The following is a 16,517-nucleotide window of genomic DNA, read 5'->3' on the forward strand; positions in this document are numbered from 1 at the left end:
GTTTTTAATGTCCGCAGGTTGCACTCCATTTGGCATATAGTAATTAAATTCCCCCTGTCGCACGGATGCATCACAGTGCAGGCGAAAGGTTACCGACGCAGGATGTTTGCTTTCAGTGATTATCGATTAATCGAATTTAATGAGTAATCCCATTCGATCCGGATGCAGGTCCAGCATGTGTCATCGATATGAATGCTCCATTGAGCTTTTCTAGGAAGGGGGGGGGGGGGGGGAAGGACAGCAATTTAGCTTGTGGTGCAAAGGAATAGTGTCGCACAGCCAGCCAATACGACACTCGTACGTAGCATTCCTACCCGTTGGTACCGATGTACCGATTGCTTGTTGTCGTCGTTTGCCGTTTCGGTTGAATTCAACTAACCAGTCCTTGAGGCGATTGCACTGCCGTACAAGACGTAGCAGGCCGACGGTGGCTACGGAAATGCTGGCTGTTCATGATGATGATGATGCTGATGATCGAGCTATGTGCCCTTTTGCATGACCAACATAAGATTGTTAACGAATGTTGACTGCATTGCTCAACCTCCGAGTGCGGTTGACGGCATTGTTGGTACGGGGATCGGACGATTAGGACGATTTCTGCCATTGAATAGCAGACATTCCCGTACTGTGCTGGGGGCTTGCAGGATGCAGGATTGAGTGTGTGACGATTATGTTGTTCGTAAATATCACCTCTCGTTATGTCGTTTGTTTAGCATGCGGATGACGTTCCACTTGAACGATTTCTCAACTGGGCTTAAGATAGGGGGTAGAAGGGATCAGAGCAGATCCTTTGTAGGACAGTGGAATGCTCAATTGCATCGTGGAAAGGTATTTTTATAGTACCATTCAATACAGAAAACAATTCTATCATACAATTTGGAAGAAAAACTAAGATAAAACTATCAATTATCTTAAGAATTGTGTGACCGTTGGATTTAATTCAGAAACAAGATGCATGATTAGTTTTACCAAAATAAGGAAAAACATTTTTAGTTGGTTAGGTGACCATCATTTTTGTTAGGTTAGGATTTGAGCCGGTCTCATGGTACAGTCGTCAACTCGTACGACTTAATAACATGCCCGTCATGGGTTCAAGCCCCAAATAGACCGTGCCGCCATACGTAGGACTGACTATCCTGCTATGGGGGGAAATCAATAAGTCACTGAAAGCCAACCCTTTCAGGCCAAGGTTGGTAGGCCTTGACCGGCATCGGTTGTTGAGCCAAAGAAGAAGAAGAAGGTTAGATGACCATATGTTTTAAATTAGTTTTTTTATAGATTTAATTATTAAAAATTTGTAATTTGTATAAATCAACCCAATTGTATTACAGTAGCAAAACCGTACACAGCAAATAAGACAGAACTACTCTTTATGTTGGTGCCGTGACCAGGAATATGTTGTAGATTTCAGCTCAAACCCTGCTTACTAGTACTGGAACTACAAAAGGCTAACAATTTATATCTTCGTACCCAACACTTCTACTATTAAATCTGCCCAATTCCAAAGTGTTCAAAACACATAATGCGTCTCTTTGCCGTAATCACGCTACCTTATCCCGTCACCTGCAACCCACCTGACACAACCCGACGGCAACCTACGAGGATACGGAGCGTACGGAGCTGATTATCGAAGCAGTACATACATAACCGAACCGCTCTTACCTGCATCTTATCTGATCGACTCCTGGCCAATCTCGCTGACCTTCCACTACCTTAGCGCCCCGCTCTGTAGCTCCATAGGTGTGGCCGGCGGGACCCCCGAGCCGACACGGTCGGCCATCGATCGAGCGAGCAGAAGCTTTTGTTGTTCCCGGTCGGTTAGCATTGTTCCATTGTCGTAGTATTTCAACGCCCTTCCTTCGCTGCGGTTGCCGAAGTGTTTGGCGTTGTGAAGTCGTCGCCGTCGCTATACTACGCCGTCTATGAGTACAGCCACAGCAACGACAACAAATGCCCATCGCCTGGTGCAGGTACGGGATGGTGAGGACACAGGGCCTTCGCATATTTATGTTTATTTTATGCTCACCTCAACCTTCCGCTCATATATCCTTTCTCACATGGCGTACTCGACACACACGGTGCAGTAGTGCAGCACCATTCGGTCTAGTGGGCCGCGTTACCAACCAACCAACGCTATAGAGGAACCGTTATGCTCGATTGCATTTCGGCTGCGGCTGCTACCGAGGTTTTCTCCGTCTCCATCCGTGGCCGTCTTCTGGTTCGCGTTGCCAGACATAAAATGGTATTACTTTCCGCCCGCGACCTAGCGTTTTGGACGGGGGGCTGGAATTACAGCAACTACATCGCCCGGTGGCAGGGATGGTGGTAAGCAACATTACCACCTCATCGTCAGGCCTCGGGCGCCTGCCGGTTGCCGGTTGGTTTGCCATTTTATTGTAGTGTTATTGCTGTTTGAAAAATTTCTCAAACCAGCTCTCCCCAACGTCTGGCCAACGACATTGCTGGTGGAAGTGGGGAGGGGTGCAATGAAGTGCACTGGCGTTTGATGCTGGTAGCTTTTATGGTGGTTTCGTTCTGCTGGAATTGCACTTCCGGTGATCGATACGCGCCAAACGTCCAAAACGATTGGGAACGAGGGCCGCGCGGAGGGAACGATTGCTATTTTGAAAATTATAACTTCGATCCATTATTATCTCCGGTGATTGTAGTTTTGTTTTGTTATTTTTCTCTGTCTCACTCACTCACTCACACACACACACACACACACACACACACACACACACACACACACACACACACACACTCATTCAGAGCCCAGGGCAGCGGAACAGAATGGTTTTATTTTGATTGGAATTCGATAAACTATTGCCGTAATAGAAGGCGAGAGACACGAACGGGAACTCACACGAGCGTGCAATGAAGTGCAGGAACGAAGTCGCCATGGTAGCGAAAAAGGTAATTGGATGAAGCTGCCTGCTATCTGGTGTGCCATAAACATTGAGCAGCTATAAACAGCTCAGCCTGTTTTAATTGATGGTGGAAATAAAGAAACATATTAATCGAAGGCATTGAGTGGATACAAAAATGAAAATGGTAAAATATATTTTATGGATAATCTTATACAACTTTCTAGGTAAATGCTATAAAGTCCATATTTTGTAACTAAAAAAAGTAAAGAGTTTTCTTATTAAAAATAAATATCACATCTTTTTCAAAGTAACGCTCCTGTTGGGCCTGCTTGCTAATTACGATTAAACTCAAATAATTTCAACAAAACTCTTCCTCCTCGGCACACACTGTGCACTGAAATTCTCTTTGAACCGTTGGCTGTAGAAGCGGCAGCTCGCTTCAGCAGCAAGGATTAGTTTCAGTTTACTTTAGCCATTTTTCAACCTCAACCCGCCCGAATTCGGTGCAGTTAATTGACGAACTGGATCGTCAGAATTTCGAGCGTAATTAATTAACATCGTTAAGCGGTGTCTGCGTGTCGGCAGCCGTCAAAGTATGACGCCGTCTGTCTCAAACTGTTTTCTTTTTTTAGGCTGCTCTAGCTGCTTTCCCAATACGTCAGATTTTGACCATTATACCACTCTCTCCCTCTCTTGCTGAAATATTTTTTATGCAGAAATAAATTCACGTTTTCCGTACTGAAAGTCGTACCCGATTCACCCCAATACTAAAACTTTTAATCCCGCCGAGCCTGTTTTTTTCTCTCTCTCATGCGCGCGCTGGACAAATTTTCCAGTTCGTTAGAAATTGGTACGCGAAATGAATGATGATGCTGCGATACCGAGGAAGCAAAACTTCAAAAACAAGACTTCCAGATCATAGCCACAGCACCACAGTGCTATGCATTACTTTTTTTGCATTATTTTTGGTCTGTTGTGTGTTTAATTTTCATAACTGACATCGAGAGCGGGTTAGTGGTGGAGAGAGTTTTTTTTTGTTGTTACTACCGCCGCATTTCATGGTTTGTATGAAAAATGCATTTGACATCTGATTGAGTTGCCGCAGCATTCTAGCCCCGCTTCATAAATCGCAGCAAATTCGGCAGCGTTGTTGTTGCTGTGCCCTGTACCAGTGATCGTTTCCTAATTCATGTTCGGCTGTAGCCTTTTTTGTCTTTAGATTTAGTGCATCAACTCCACCCCTTTGGACACTCAACCTTTTGTTGGCAGGAGCGAAATTCATTTCATAAGCCCGTTTGGGATGAAAAATTCGCACAACCACAGCAGCATAGCAATGGATTAAAATGGCTTTAAGCTGCATGGCTTTGATTGTATTTTAAGCTGCAAAGGTGGTTTCCTGATGCTGTCGGATTTTTACGTGACCGGTTTGCTGGATGGCCGACAAAGCTTTTATGCCCTATGTATGTTGCCTGTCAACGTGGATTACAAGTGCATTACAATGTTTTCAAAACGCACTTTAGATCGACGGTGCAAGCGATTGTGTGAGGCGAGAATTGGTCTTTTTTTAATACTGTTTTAGCTAACAGTTCGGGCTTCAGCAAAACATGCGAAGTAAGGCTCTTATTAATTTATTTGTTTATTAGGTTAGTTAAAATTACTATACATTTTGGCATACATAAATTTTAGATCAATATGAGCTCCGTGGTATGAGAATGTCTTTTAAAATAAAATAATTTAAAACGCCTGAAGGTATGCAAATCACATCACATATCATTGCTTTTAAAAACTGAAGCAAAGGAGTTTTAACCATTTTGACCACCAATGAAACTGAAATAAAATGGAACAATTCAATATGGTGTGTGGCATTTTTTTTTTCAAACATTCAAATCACAATTTAAAACTCAAAATAACACGCCCAAAAGAACACGCATAAAAAAAAACATAAATATAATCAATATCTGATTGGCATCGTTTACTAAATCATACCATGCTAGCAAGCAATCCAACAATCCCGTCCATCCCCAAAGCGTACTCCACCACCGGCTCACCATCATTTGTCGGCGAGGTACGCACGCGGTGACTTTTCCATGTTTTATGACCATAGTTTTTCACTGCTTTTTAATGCCGCCTGCCGTCGCGTCTCTGTGGTTTTTTTGTGTGCTTTTATTTTTATTTCTTTCTGTTGTTGCGGCTCCGATGAGGGTTATTGTGGTGGTTTTTGGTATGCATTTTTTTTAATGCCCGTGCGATCACTTTTCAATCTCACCACAGTAAGGGGTAAAATTGGGTGCATTGTTAGCCACATCTGACCATGCGAGTGTTAAACTATGGCGGGATATGTGTGTTCCGATCATACAAAAAAAGTTACCCAAAAGCGAGTTTGAAGGCTGGCTCAGTTGAACGATTGTAAACAGCAAACGAAGCAAACTGTGGGCAGTGGTGTGAAAAATCAGGAGCATATTACACACACACAAAAAACGGTCAAAACAAATGAGAAATCATTTTCATAACGGTATGCGCTGGCACCGAACCCTACCGCGACCATATTCCAATGGGTTTTCATACATATCATACCGCATCCCTCCGGCTCGCGCACAGTTTTAATCTTCTACCAGTCAACCCAGCTGGGAATGGGTGGAATTAATAAATTGGACTGATTTTTATGCAGCCCCACCCTCCACCATCTCATCAGCCCTCCGGTATGAGAAGGATTTATTGTTTTGTATTGTTGTTTTTTTTTTGTTGTATTTCACCCGCGACTGCAAATACCCAGCTTTAATCAATTACCGAGCCACCGATTTGAGGCACTTAATCGAGAAATGTTTGCCAAACCGGAAGCATTTGTTCACACCCACACCGGTCGGGCACCGGTGGTTGTGGTGATGTTGCCGGCGGTGGTGTAGCATAATTGATTCCGCTTATTAATTGATAATGCCATGCCGGTTAACGCGTGACGGCGGTTTGCGAGCGCGTGAGCGAGTGCGCCCAAAGTCCTCGAAAGTTCACTGAGAGGTTTAGAACGCTTCCTACATTGCCGGCTGTGGTTTACAAGTTAATCGGATTTTTCACACGCCTGAATGGTGCTTTAAGCCGCCATAAGCCTAGTGTCATCAAGCGGGAGGGCTTAAAAAGCACATCGGAATTCGACTCATCGGGTTGCTCATATATTTTTCGATTCACACGACTGATTTGTCTGATTTTGAAGCAATTGCTGTGACATGGTATGTAGTTTTTTTCAATTGTTGAGTTTAATTTTCCACATTTGATCGGCATTTGATTTGTGTGTAGTGTTAATTCATAAATGATTCCGACATTGTTTGCATCTATCCGACGTGATTGTTTATACGATCCCGGCATAATAGATACAAAAGAAGACTGTTAATCTTGAATTTTATTCATGGTTATAGTTTTTTATTAGACGTGTATTTCAAGTCAATAGTTAACCTGAAATAGAACAGAATTGCAGTAGTGTGGCATTGAGAGGCTGAAGAAAGAGAATAAAACCTTTGACTTATGCGATAAATGATACAGTTTATAATTAAAAAATCTCACAACAACACAATAAAGAGCCGATGTACGATTCTAGTCAGTTTTTTGTATAGAGTTTGACAGTTGGAGGCTGAAATCATGTAACCACTCCATACAAAACAACACATAAAACTAGCCTGCAATTTTCAGTCTAGATTATTCTAGCCTCAAAGCTAGACTTAGATTCGAGTACCTGCTGGAAAAATTCCAAAACAAGGTGATGTTTACATTTATCCCAAGGTGCATTAAAGAGATCAATTGGTGGAATCCAGAATCAAAGTGTATGTAGTCCTGGTGGTATCATAGCATGTTTTTTTAAACCAAATTTGAATATCACTTTTTGGCAGGATGGGTGAAAACTTTTGTTGAAACAAGCTTTCTGGAGGCTTGACGAATACACAAAACACTTTTAAAATCTTCATTCAGAAACAGAAGCAATAAAAATCAGCCTTCTAAATGCATACACCTTGGGATAAGCCCACCTGTATATTATACCCACTTAGGTAGCTGCTCGAAAACTGCTATACAATGCAAACAGCTGACAGGCTGTAATTTCAGCCTACGAACTTAAAACGGAAAGGGCCCCAAAGCTCGATTCTAGTCAAGTTTATTGGGACTTGATTTTTGATAAAAGTAACTGAATTTCGATTCACTCCTAAGAATAGTGTTTGATGATACAGGGAACGGCGAGAAATCTTACGAAAAATATAAAACAGTTTTTATGTTTTTTTTACATCATTATTTTTTATGCCTAGAAATATTTTAAAGAATATTAAAACACATTAAACATTAATACAAAACAATATCTATTACGTGTACTACATCTACAAGTTTTGGATTCGTCTCCTCAACTTTCGTTTCTCATGCATTCTTGCACCATCACAACATTCGTCTCACTGCCCACCGTTCGAAACAAGTGCAGCTGCTCCAGCAGTACAAATGCTGTCATCAACAGGGAAATAGTAGTCACCACAGCCATAACCCAATAGTAGACCCTATCCACACTCGGCACCGTAGCCAAATCTGTGCGCTCCTTTCGCTTGCAGAATAAGAATTGTTTGCCTGGGGTACAATTGCATCTGGCATCCAGCGCGAACCCTTGCGTGACATTCAGGTACGTAATTTTGGAAATCGTCGCTGGCAGCAGAACCTCCCGGGTGTAGTTTACAATCGCCCACTGTACACTCTCCTTCAGGTTGAGCGTTCGCACCAGCACCATCAGTGCGTTAGCGCGCGACAACTTTGCCGCATTGCTCTGGCAGCCGTGCAGCAGCAGATAGTCGGTGTAGTCCGTGCTGGCGATGACGGATCTTCGCAGCCGCCTTGATTTGCTGCAACCGTACCGTTCGGGGTAGAAGATGCGCTTGTTGGGCAGGAACTCGAACTGAAAATCCCACCACAACCGGCTGTCTACGTGCGTAGCGCATCCGTAGTGGAGAATGAGCCGCCGTGTGATGTGATCGTACTTGGCAAGTACGCGCAGACAGCGCAGCTCCACGTACGGGCTCACGAAGGGATGCAGATGATTGTCACTGTGCCGTAGATAGGCCAGCGGTATCCATAGGCCCTCGCGAATTCGGTCGAGCTGTATTGTTTTATTCGCCTTTGGAAAGGTGCATCGCCGGTCCCCTTCCCAGCTGGCGGCTTTGACCGCATCTGATATCTTTATTTTGATTTGGTCAAATATGTTCGGCACCTCCGCTTCGTCGTGGTATTCCTCGGTGATTGTGTTTTCCAACCGTAAGCGACAGCTGGCTTCTTGTACTATCAATCCAACTCCGACGGAAAGTAACAAAACTGTGCGCCACCACGACATCTTAATCGCTGCGATTGTTATCGGTGTACTTTTTCCGGCCGCTCAAGAAAGGTCGCCGAGCGGTACTGGCCGTTCCGGTGACCGTTGACCATCAAAACAGTCACGGTTTTGGGTTCCTTCATAAAGTGGCCCCTTCCGCTTATCACCCATTAGCAACACAAAATGCTACACAGGAGTGAACAATGCCGGTTCTTTCAACGTCGGCAGCAGTTGGAACGAACTTCTTTCATACGGATTAACCATTCAATCGGACGGTCGGATAGGTTCGTCTGGGCTACGCGTGCCCGAGATGGCCGCCGGTCACGAGGGCATTAAAATCGAATTATTTTCCCATTTTCGGGCTTCATTTGATAATAATTACCCCTTGATGTGCCGGGAAAGCGGGGGATCGCTGCATCGTCCTGACAACAAAGAAATGATTTCTGCCCGATGGATTCAGGCAGGAGATGTTTAAAGGTTCAATTTTGCGGTCGGTGGCGTATGAAAGGAGGTATGTGTGCAGAGCGAAAATGAATAGTTTACTACTTTTGAGGAATAAACCACTACAATACACTGAACTGGAAGTTCAGCTTTTTGTTGGCATGCATAGCAGAAATAAACAAACTTTTATTGAACTAGGGTGAAACTCATTGAAAGGAATCAAAATAATTGTATATGTATAAAATAAAGTTACTGAAGAATTACTGATATCAGTAAAATGAAATACAATGAAATGATGATTTCTATTCCTTTTCATGTCACGAATAATTCAATGTTTTAGATTCTAAGGACTTATTAAGGCACCATAAGTATGATATGGTAGCAAGGACTAGCTATCATGTATAGACCGGCATGTCCTCGTAGGTCGTTACTCCAAATAGAAGAAGATATATGATGTAGATGCTTGTGGCTTACGTTCAGTGAATAATTTGATTGACTTTGAGTTTAAATTGATTTCCAAGGTCAGTTGGTCTATTCTCACAGATGTGTTGGCTTCAACAAGGTCAAATATGTTTCTTAAGCAATATTCTTCTTACCGTACCAAGGGCTGACTATTAGGCTATTTGATAATAATAAATCTCGGAACCCAAGAAACATTTTCTATAGATTTTACAATTAAACATATATAAAGAAAGCTTTACTATGAGTGTAGTAAGCCTTATAGTTTTAACATGTATTTTGAAGACGCTTAACAGTCTTTAAAATTGTTGAACCTAAAATGTTCTGAAAGTTATTATAAGACTGTCTTATGAGACTTTTAAAATGCTTGGCTTTAACCATCCAGTAAACGTATTCTTAAGCATGTTTTAAGTCACGTTATTTGAGACTGGGACATCAAGATCAACTGATCTTATTAAATGGTTATTAAGTCTTGAATTAAAGGAACCCAAGATTGTGTAAATTTGCATATACCAGGATCCGCTTATTTCGGACACTACCTGTACGTGGAGAGTGTTAAAATTTGTTAGTTTGCACAACTTGCTTACTAAAGCTATGTGCTGTTTAAAACTATCTTAGCCACTCATACAATACTACAAATCGACTGAACTTGTGATCGGGAAAGTCCTCTTTATCTTAAGCCAATGGAATCCATTTTAATGCATAATGGCATCCATTTTAATCATGTTTATTATGCCACAGCCTTGAAAAAGCTTTTTGTACAAATTGAGGGCATTTCAATGAAAACTATATTTCAAAATAATTTATTTTTAAACCAAAAAGTTGCTTATTATTGAGGCGCTTTGATATTTTTTAAATTATTATAATGTATTTCAACAGTGAAATTTTCTTGGCATGGATTTCGGCTAATACGCGAGCAATTCCAGAATCAGAAAAGAATATTAAGGCAACATAATAATTCTCAAATAATTCTCAACCATTATTATGATTTCACAATCATTACTTCATTGCCGTCTCAAGAACTTATCCATAGCAATACGCTGTAATTTTGAAAATTTATTTACACCTCACATCTTAAAGGTCTAGAAATGGTTTTAACAAGTAGTCTTAACAGAGTTCTGTAGATGGGCCCTATCAGTCTTAAGAGAGTTTTATTACAGTCTTGTTAGGTCATACAAGACATTCAAATGAAAAAGGGAGGCTTAATGGTTACTTGGGAAGCTTGTACTGAGAATATAATATTAGATCCGTTTAATTCATAAATCAATTCTAGAAAATCTAATAGATCAATAAGAATTTAGCTTTAAAAAGTTCCAATATCTTTGTTTTTTCACTAAATTCTGTATTAAATTTTGCAGCCCTTAATATAAAATATCCTTAATATCATATTAATTGAGTTTATTGAAAATTTATCAGTTCGTTTTAGCAAGAAACACGTGTAATAATGTTAATATGAAACAAACTTCAACGTTTTCTACCCAAATAACATCATACTGTATCAACAATGTACATTTGACCGTAGACGTTGTGTGCATGAATCACGGCTGCGTTTTATTGCAAACGCAATAATTCCTAGCAAAGCCATGTACAGCTCTCCATACAAACATACATCCCACTCACTTTTTGGTCTTCCCCCAGCACGCTGGTCAATGAAAATAAGGCCACTTTTTAGTGTTCCTCCAACTCCGACCAAACATGGCCGTTGGACATCTGGGTTGCGTTTCATTCTCACTTCATCGACACTTAAACTGCCTCATCATACCACCCCAAACCCCAACCCCGTTCGGTCTTTCAACACCATTCCGATTCGCGGGTCAACGATGAGATGGTAAGATTTTTCACTTAACGACCGTGTTCGACATGACCGCAGTCTCGCGTGCAGGCGCAGTTCTCATGTGAGCAGTCGCTTCACTCTTCCGAGATCCTTGCCGGGGGATGGGGATATGGGATGCTTTTTTACGGCTTCTTGTAGTTGGGGGTTTTTTTTTGTCCCCGTGCCAAGCCGATGGATAAATTTATGCTGTCTCATAACACATTCAGCCCCCGTGTGGTAAGGATCAGTAAGGCCAAGAAAGGTTAGCTTCTTTCCAACACCGAGCGCACGATTTACGCTTTATGATGTGCGTTCGTGCGTTACACTTTCGCTTGACCTTTTTACACTCTTGTTTCGGAGTTTTTTTTTTTTTTGTTTACGTATGGTGGAGTGGTTGCATGGAGTCATAACGATATCCTTCTCCACCACCACAACAACAATAACGCTGGAACAACACTGACGAACTGTGCTAAACGAGCGGTGAAAATAAAGAAATGCAATAAAGCAATCTAAAGTCCGCTTTTCTACGGCTCATCCCTTCTCTCCTCAACGTGACGAGTCATAAAATGGGATTTTCACAGCACTGGATGGATGAGAGCTTCTCTCATTCGCTGTCGCACTCGCATATGCAATAAAACCTAGCAGGAAGCTTTTTGCCGAGTCCGTTCTTTGCGAGCGGCGTCTTTAAGAAGGCACGTAATGGTGGGGAATGGTTTTTTTTTATGTTTAATTTTTCAATAGCTCACTTGGGAGTGCTGCGAAGAGTTGGATTATCCTTGCAGTATATCACGAAGTGGGGATGGAAAAAGAATGATTTTTTCCCCCTTTTGCAATTGAATGGTGTGAACGTGAGATAATTATGGTTGGATTATTATTTGCTCGCAAATGCATCAAAGGCCCTTGTGTGAAAAGTGATTGAGTGCGTTAGGAGAAATAGGATTATTGATTGAAGAACAGATTTTTAGAGTATTTTTAAGGAACTTAAAGGTCTATATAACTTCAATAATTTCATCTCAATACAGTGTTTAACCTAAACGAGCTAACTAATGCTAATGAACCACTACTAAGACGCTATTCTTCTCGTGTTATTGTCCTTGTTGGCATCTCATTCCTTGCTGAGTCAATCTCTGGCTGGGTGAAAGTGTATTGTTTCGTCATAACTCCCCGCCGTCCCGGTCAGCCTTGCGCCTCTCCCGTTGTGCTAAAGATCGCACCAACCCACTCGCTAAATTGAGTTAAACGAAAGCAATAAATTTCAACTTACAAAACAATTCGATTCTCTTTCCCGTTCCCTTTGCTCGGGAGAAAGTTCTTCGTGCGAATCATACTACAAGCACCTCAGGCTCAATACCATTTGCCGAAAATATAATGCAAAACTTCTTCATTCACCAGAAACGAAACACATACACGTCCGCATCGGATTAGTTGCCATCTTGCAAAGGGGAAGAACAAGGCTGACAACGTCTGCCACGACGAGTTTTAGGCGGCCCCCTCGTACAATATCCCGTGAAAACAAAAGCACGTGAGAATTGTGTGCAAACTTTTGACCGGGATCGTAGAGATCGTCTCCATCGCAGGCAGGCAGGCAGGCAGGCAGCATCCCGGAAAAGTCACCATTCGCACACAGACACAATGCCTCGAGAGCTTAGCGCACAACTTCCCGCACAGCTTGCCTTCGGGGAAACTTTGCTCCGCAAGCAGACACAGCATCCAGAAATAGCATTGCGCTAACCGAAGCCGGCGCTGTCGAGTTTAGCGACAAAATATTCACCCGTAATCGACTTTCGCCCCCGGGAGTGGTGCTGCTAGTCTGCGACTGCTAGACTCACGCTTTCTCTTACACCAGGCTTCCGAGCAGTGGAAAGATACTGCACCGATAGGATGTGACGTTTTATGCACTTGACGCGCGCATATTTGGGCTCGCAAACTCCTTGGCTTGCTTGGGTTCAAGTTCCTTGACTGAATTATGCAACTTCCTTTTTTGAAGTGCAGGGATGGAAAAGCGGAGCGAAGGTACAATCTAATTTATTTGTCCGTACGACCTCCCTACCGCCGGGGTTCGTAGTGTTCGTAGCAACGGAAAGGGCCAACCAGCTGTTCGGCTTGATTGTCCTTTGAGGTTAGACTTTGAGGCAAACCCCGGTGCTAGTTGGCTTCCTATGATTATCCGCAATCCGGGGGTCCCCTTGGCCGGGGTCTATTTTCCTCCCCGGATTGGTTCAGATTGTCCGCAAAGGATGGCCTTCCTGCCGTATGGGTTGGTTCCGGTTGTATTACATCTGGGAAGGAAGCCATAGTTCAAAAGGACAATTTCCTAAGCACCTATGAAAGTCGGTTGATAATGATAACATATTTCAATGCGAGATTAATAACTTAAGCTTCGAGAGGCAGACTGGAAGCAGCTCCATACGGACCAGACAATAAAAGCCCACACCTTTACTCGGGGCAGAGTAAATCATGCCCGGGTGTCCTTTCTGTGGAGAAGTTACACTACACTCTCGCTCGACCTGAAGCCTTCCATTGGCTAGTAAGTAAATGCATTACCTTAAATGGAGCTTACCTGTTTACAGCCCATTTTACTGAATCGGTGCCGTGGTGCCTTCCCACCTGGAAGAGGGATCATCATCACACATACAAACGAAAGTCGTTGATGATGATGATGATGATGACGTCTGTACTAAACGTAAACGCTTAAAGTTTCAACTGTTTTCAACGTTTTAGCTGCACAAATGAAGCTCACTTTCCGTGCAGCCGTTGTAGATGATAGCTCATGGCATAATTAATTTCACATCCAGGATTTAGTAATAATCTTCTCTGACAGTGCAATTTGGTGGGTTTTTGGAGGTGAGAATACTACGCGAAGGCTTGTACGTTGTACAGGTTGATGTCTTGGGATGTCTGATGTCTAGGGAGATTTCGTACTACGACTTGTTCTAGGAAAGTTAAAGTATGTGTTTGTTATTGTCATCGCTATTGGTGTTACCAGTGGATGTAATACACCTTAATAATTAAATTTAAGTCAAATGGAAAAATAAATACAATGAAATTTCGACGTTTAGTTGATTACATTGTGGATTTTAAAGTTAGGAGTGGAAAAGATTGAGTTTAGCTGTTTCAAAATAACTCACGAGCTAAGTATGAGTTGCCATCCACTGGCCTGAATAGCAGAAACTACTTTCTTACTAACACTACAGAATTCTTAGATGAGAACAGAGCAGTGATGTACACAATTCACAGAAATCTGTCTCCATCCGATTCAAAACCTGATGAGATTTGATGATAATGATAAGCTTTCTAGTGAAAAGCCGAACCACAAATTGATTTCCCTAAAAGATAGGGAATTACATGTAAATAACGTCATTGTTGCAGGAATTGCACTTTTGATGTTGTGGAATCTCGGCCACCTGCCAGGCACACTTTCTGATGTTCATGATAATAATCAATCAAAACTGTTTATTGGCACCGCTCCTAATCTCGGTACGGACTGACGGAACCACACTCCTTATCACGCACAATAAAGATTCGCACAACCCGATGTGATGATGTTTGATTATAAATAGTACACATTGCTAGCATCTCGTGCTCATCGGTTTGTCGTTCAGAAGCTTCATTCATACAGCACCATTCCCACCGATCACGTCGTGGCGATGTGGACCTGCGCTGTCCTGTTATTGGGTCATTTCTTTATTAGCAGCGTGCAGGCAAGCTGTCTGGTGCAGTACGAACAGGCAGCAACGGGAGTGGGAGTGCCCAAGGCTACCTTCAGCAGTACACCATACTGTGCGTATTATGGTGTCAGATACGGAGAGCCGCCGACCGGAAGGCTACGATTTCGTGTAAGAAAATTGAGTGAAGGATTAGCAATGTGACCGTTGTCAGTAATTAAGGCTTTACACCTGACAGCATTCAATAGTGCATCAACCGAGTGGATCGCTAAACTACACCACACCCAGGAGTGTCTGTGCCCAGTACAATAATCCATTCACTCGGGACTATGTCATCGGTAGCGAAGACTGTCTATTTGCAAACATCTACACGCCTCGTGTTAAAGACAGCACAGAAGCAGCGGCATATCCTGTGCTAGTGTTCGTTCACGGTGGAAGTTACGCGGTTGGACATGGGGAAAAAGACATCAACGGGGTTGATCTACTAATAGATAGTGTAAGCAGTGTTAAAGTGTTGTGTTTTGGTGTTGTAACTAACTGCTAATCATTAACGCTACTTGCAGGGTGTTGTTGTGGTGACCTTTAACTACCGGCTCAATGTTTTAGGATTTCTAAAGACGAACAAATTCAACATCAGTGGCAACTTTGGGCTGAAAGATCAAACCACACTGTTGCGGTGGGTGCAGCGGTACATTGGCAGCTTCGGCGGTGATCCTGCGCAAGTTACACTGCTCGGCCATAGTGCGGGAGCCGGCTCGGTAACGCATCATCTCTACATACCCCAGTCGAAAGATCTCTTCCACCGTATGATTGTACTGAGCGGATCGCTGCTAGCGTCCTGGTCCTTCATGTACCAGCCGCGACTCTGCACGGAGTCGTACCTGAGTGATCTGCAACCCAAGACTGCGACAGAGTTTCGTACCAGAGCTGTTGAGGATTTTTTCATCCAAAATGGAACGACCGGTTTTGCGTTTGCGTTCGCTTCGATGGGTACTCCTTGCTTCATACCCGAGCCGGAGCAGGAAGAGATCGAGCGGGATAACTATACCGTGAATGCACCTCATGTATCCGTGCTAAGCCCACCGATTACAAAGGTTCCAATACTGATAAGTGAAACGGCACGAGAATTCGCCGACCAATCGAAGCATTTAGATGGGTTTCACTTCTACCCAAATATTCCTCAAAATTGGACCAAACAAAAGGTTGGTGCATTAGTTTCCTTCGTTCAAAATTTTACCTCCCACTTGGTGGCAGCAGGTCTTGTTAACTCCAGTGAGGAGGTGTTTCAACAGATAGCAGATGTAGCAAATCTACGATATCCTATGAGACGGTTGGCGCAGGATTTAGCCCAAACACTGCACGGAACGATGCCCGTGTACTATCTTCGGTTTGAGTTTGATGGACAGTTCGGGAAGGCAAAGTATAAGGAGTATATTAGCTATCTGCCTGTTTCGGAGTACGGTGCCATACACGGGGATGATTTGGGGTACATTTTTTCACCCTACAATCTGGAGGAGGCCCTTGCGAAGGTGGACCAGTATCGGGAGGAATGGAGAATACATCGCAGGACAATGGAGTTGATAGCCAACTTTATCAAGCATGGGTAGGTAGTAATAATTTGAAGGCTGTTGATGTGTAGTTTGAAAAGGATTGGTTCCATTTTTTTCTTTAGCAATCCAACACCAACTCCCAGTAAGCTTTCCAATATCACCTGGACACCCTGGAATGGGAATGACTCAGCTAACGCATACTTGAACATCGATAAAACGTTCGAGATGCGAGAGTTCAAGGATGATAGAATCTTTCGCTTTTGGGCTGAAGTGTACAACTGTTTGTATTATAAAGTTTGTAAGTATGACTGGTGAAGCTGGTGGTAGTGGTGTTTCGATAGCAATAAAAATATATAACAAAGGGGTAAAAACTGCAGAGTTTCCTGAGAGCAAGGA

The 16,517-nt window shown here is 42.8% G+C and overlaps 2 protein-coding genes across 8 annotated transcripts in view; one reads left to right on the forward strand and one right to left on the reverse strand.

Annotated features, from left to right (window-relative positions):
• The window catches only part of LOC121598671, a 441,765-nt gene that overhangs the window by 270,502 nt on the left and 154,746 nt on the right, over positions 1-16,517 (reverse strand). The gene's annotated exons all lie outside the window — the stretch shown is intronic.
• Positions 14,516-16,480, forward strand: LOC121598675 (juvenile hormone esterase-like). The gene is made up of 4 exons (XM_041925866.1): positions 14,516-14,742; positions 14,810-15,067; positions 15,135-16,174; positions 16,244-16,480. Exons 1-4 carry the CDS (start codon positions 14,554-14,556, stop codon positions 16,434-16,436), a joined length of 1,680 nt encoding a protein of 559 aa, XP_041781800.1. The 5' UTR covers positions 14,516-14,553; the 3' UTR covers positions 16,437-16,480.

Source organism: Anopheles merus, chromosome 3L (assembly GCF_017562075.2).
Source record: "Anopheles merus strain MAF chromosome 3L, AmerM5.1, whole genome shotgun sequence".
Lineage (NCBI taxonomy): Eukaryota > Metazoa > Arthropoda > Insecta > Diptera > Culicidae > Anopheles > Anopheles merus.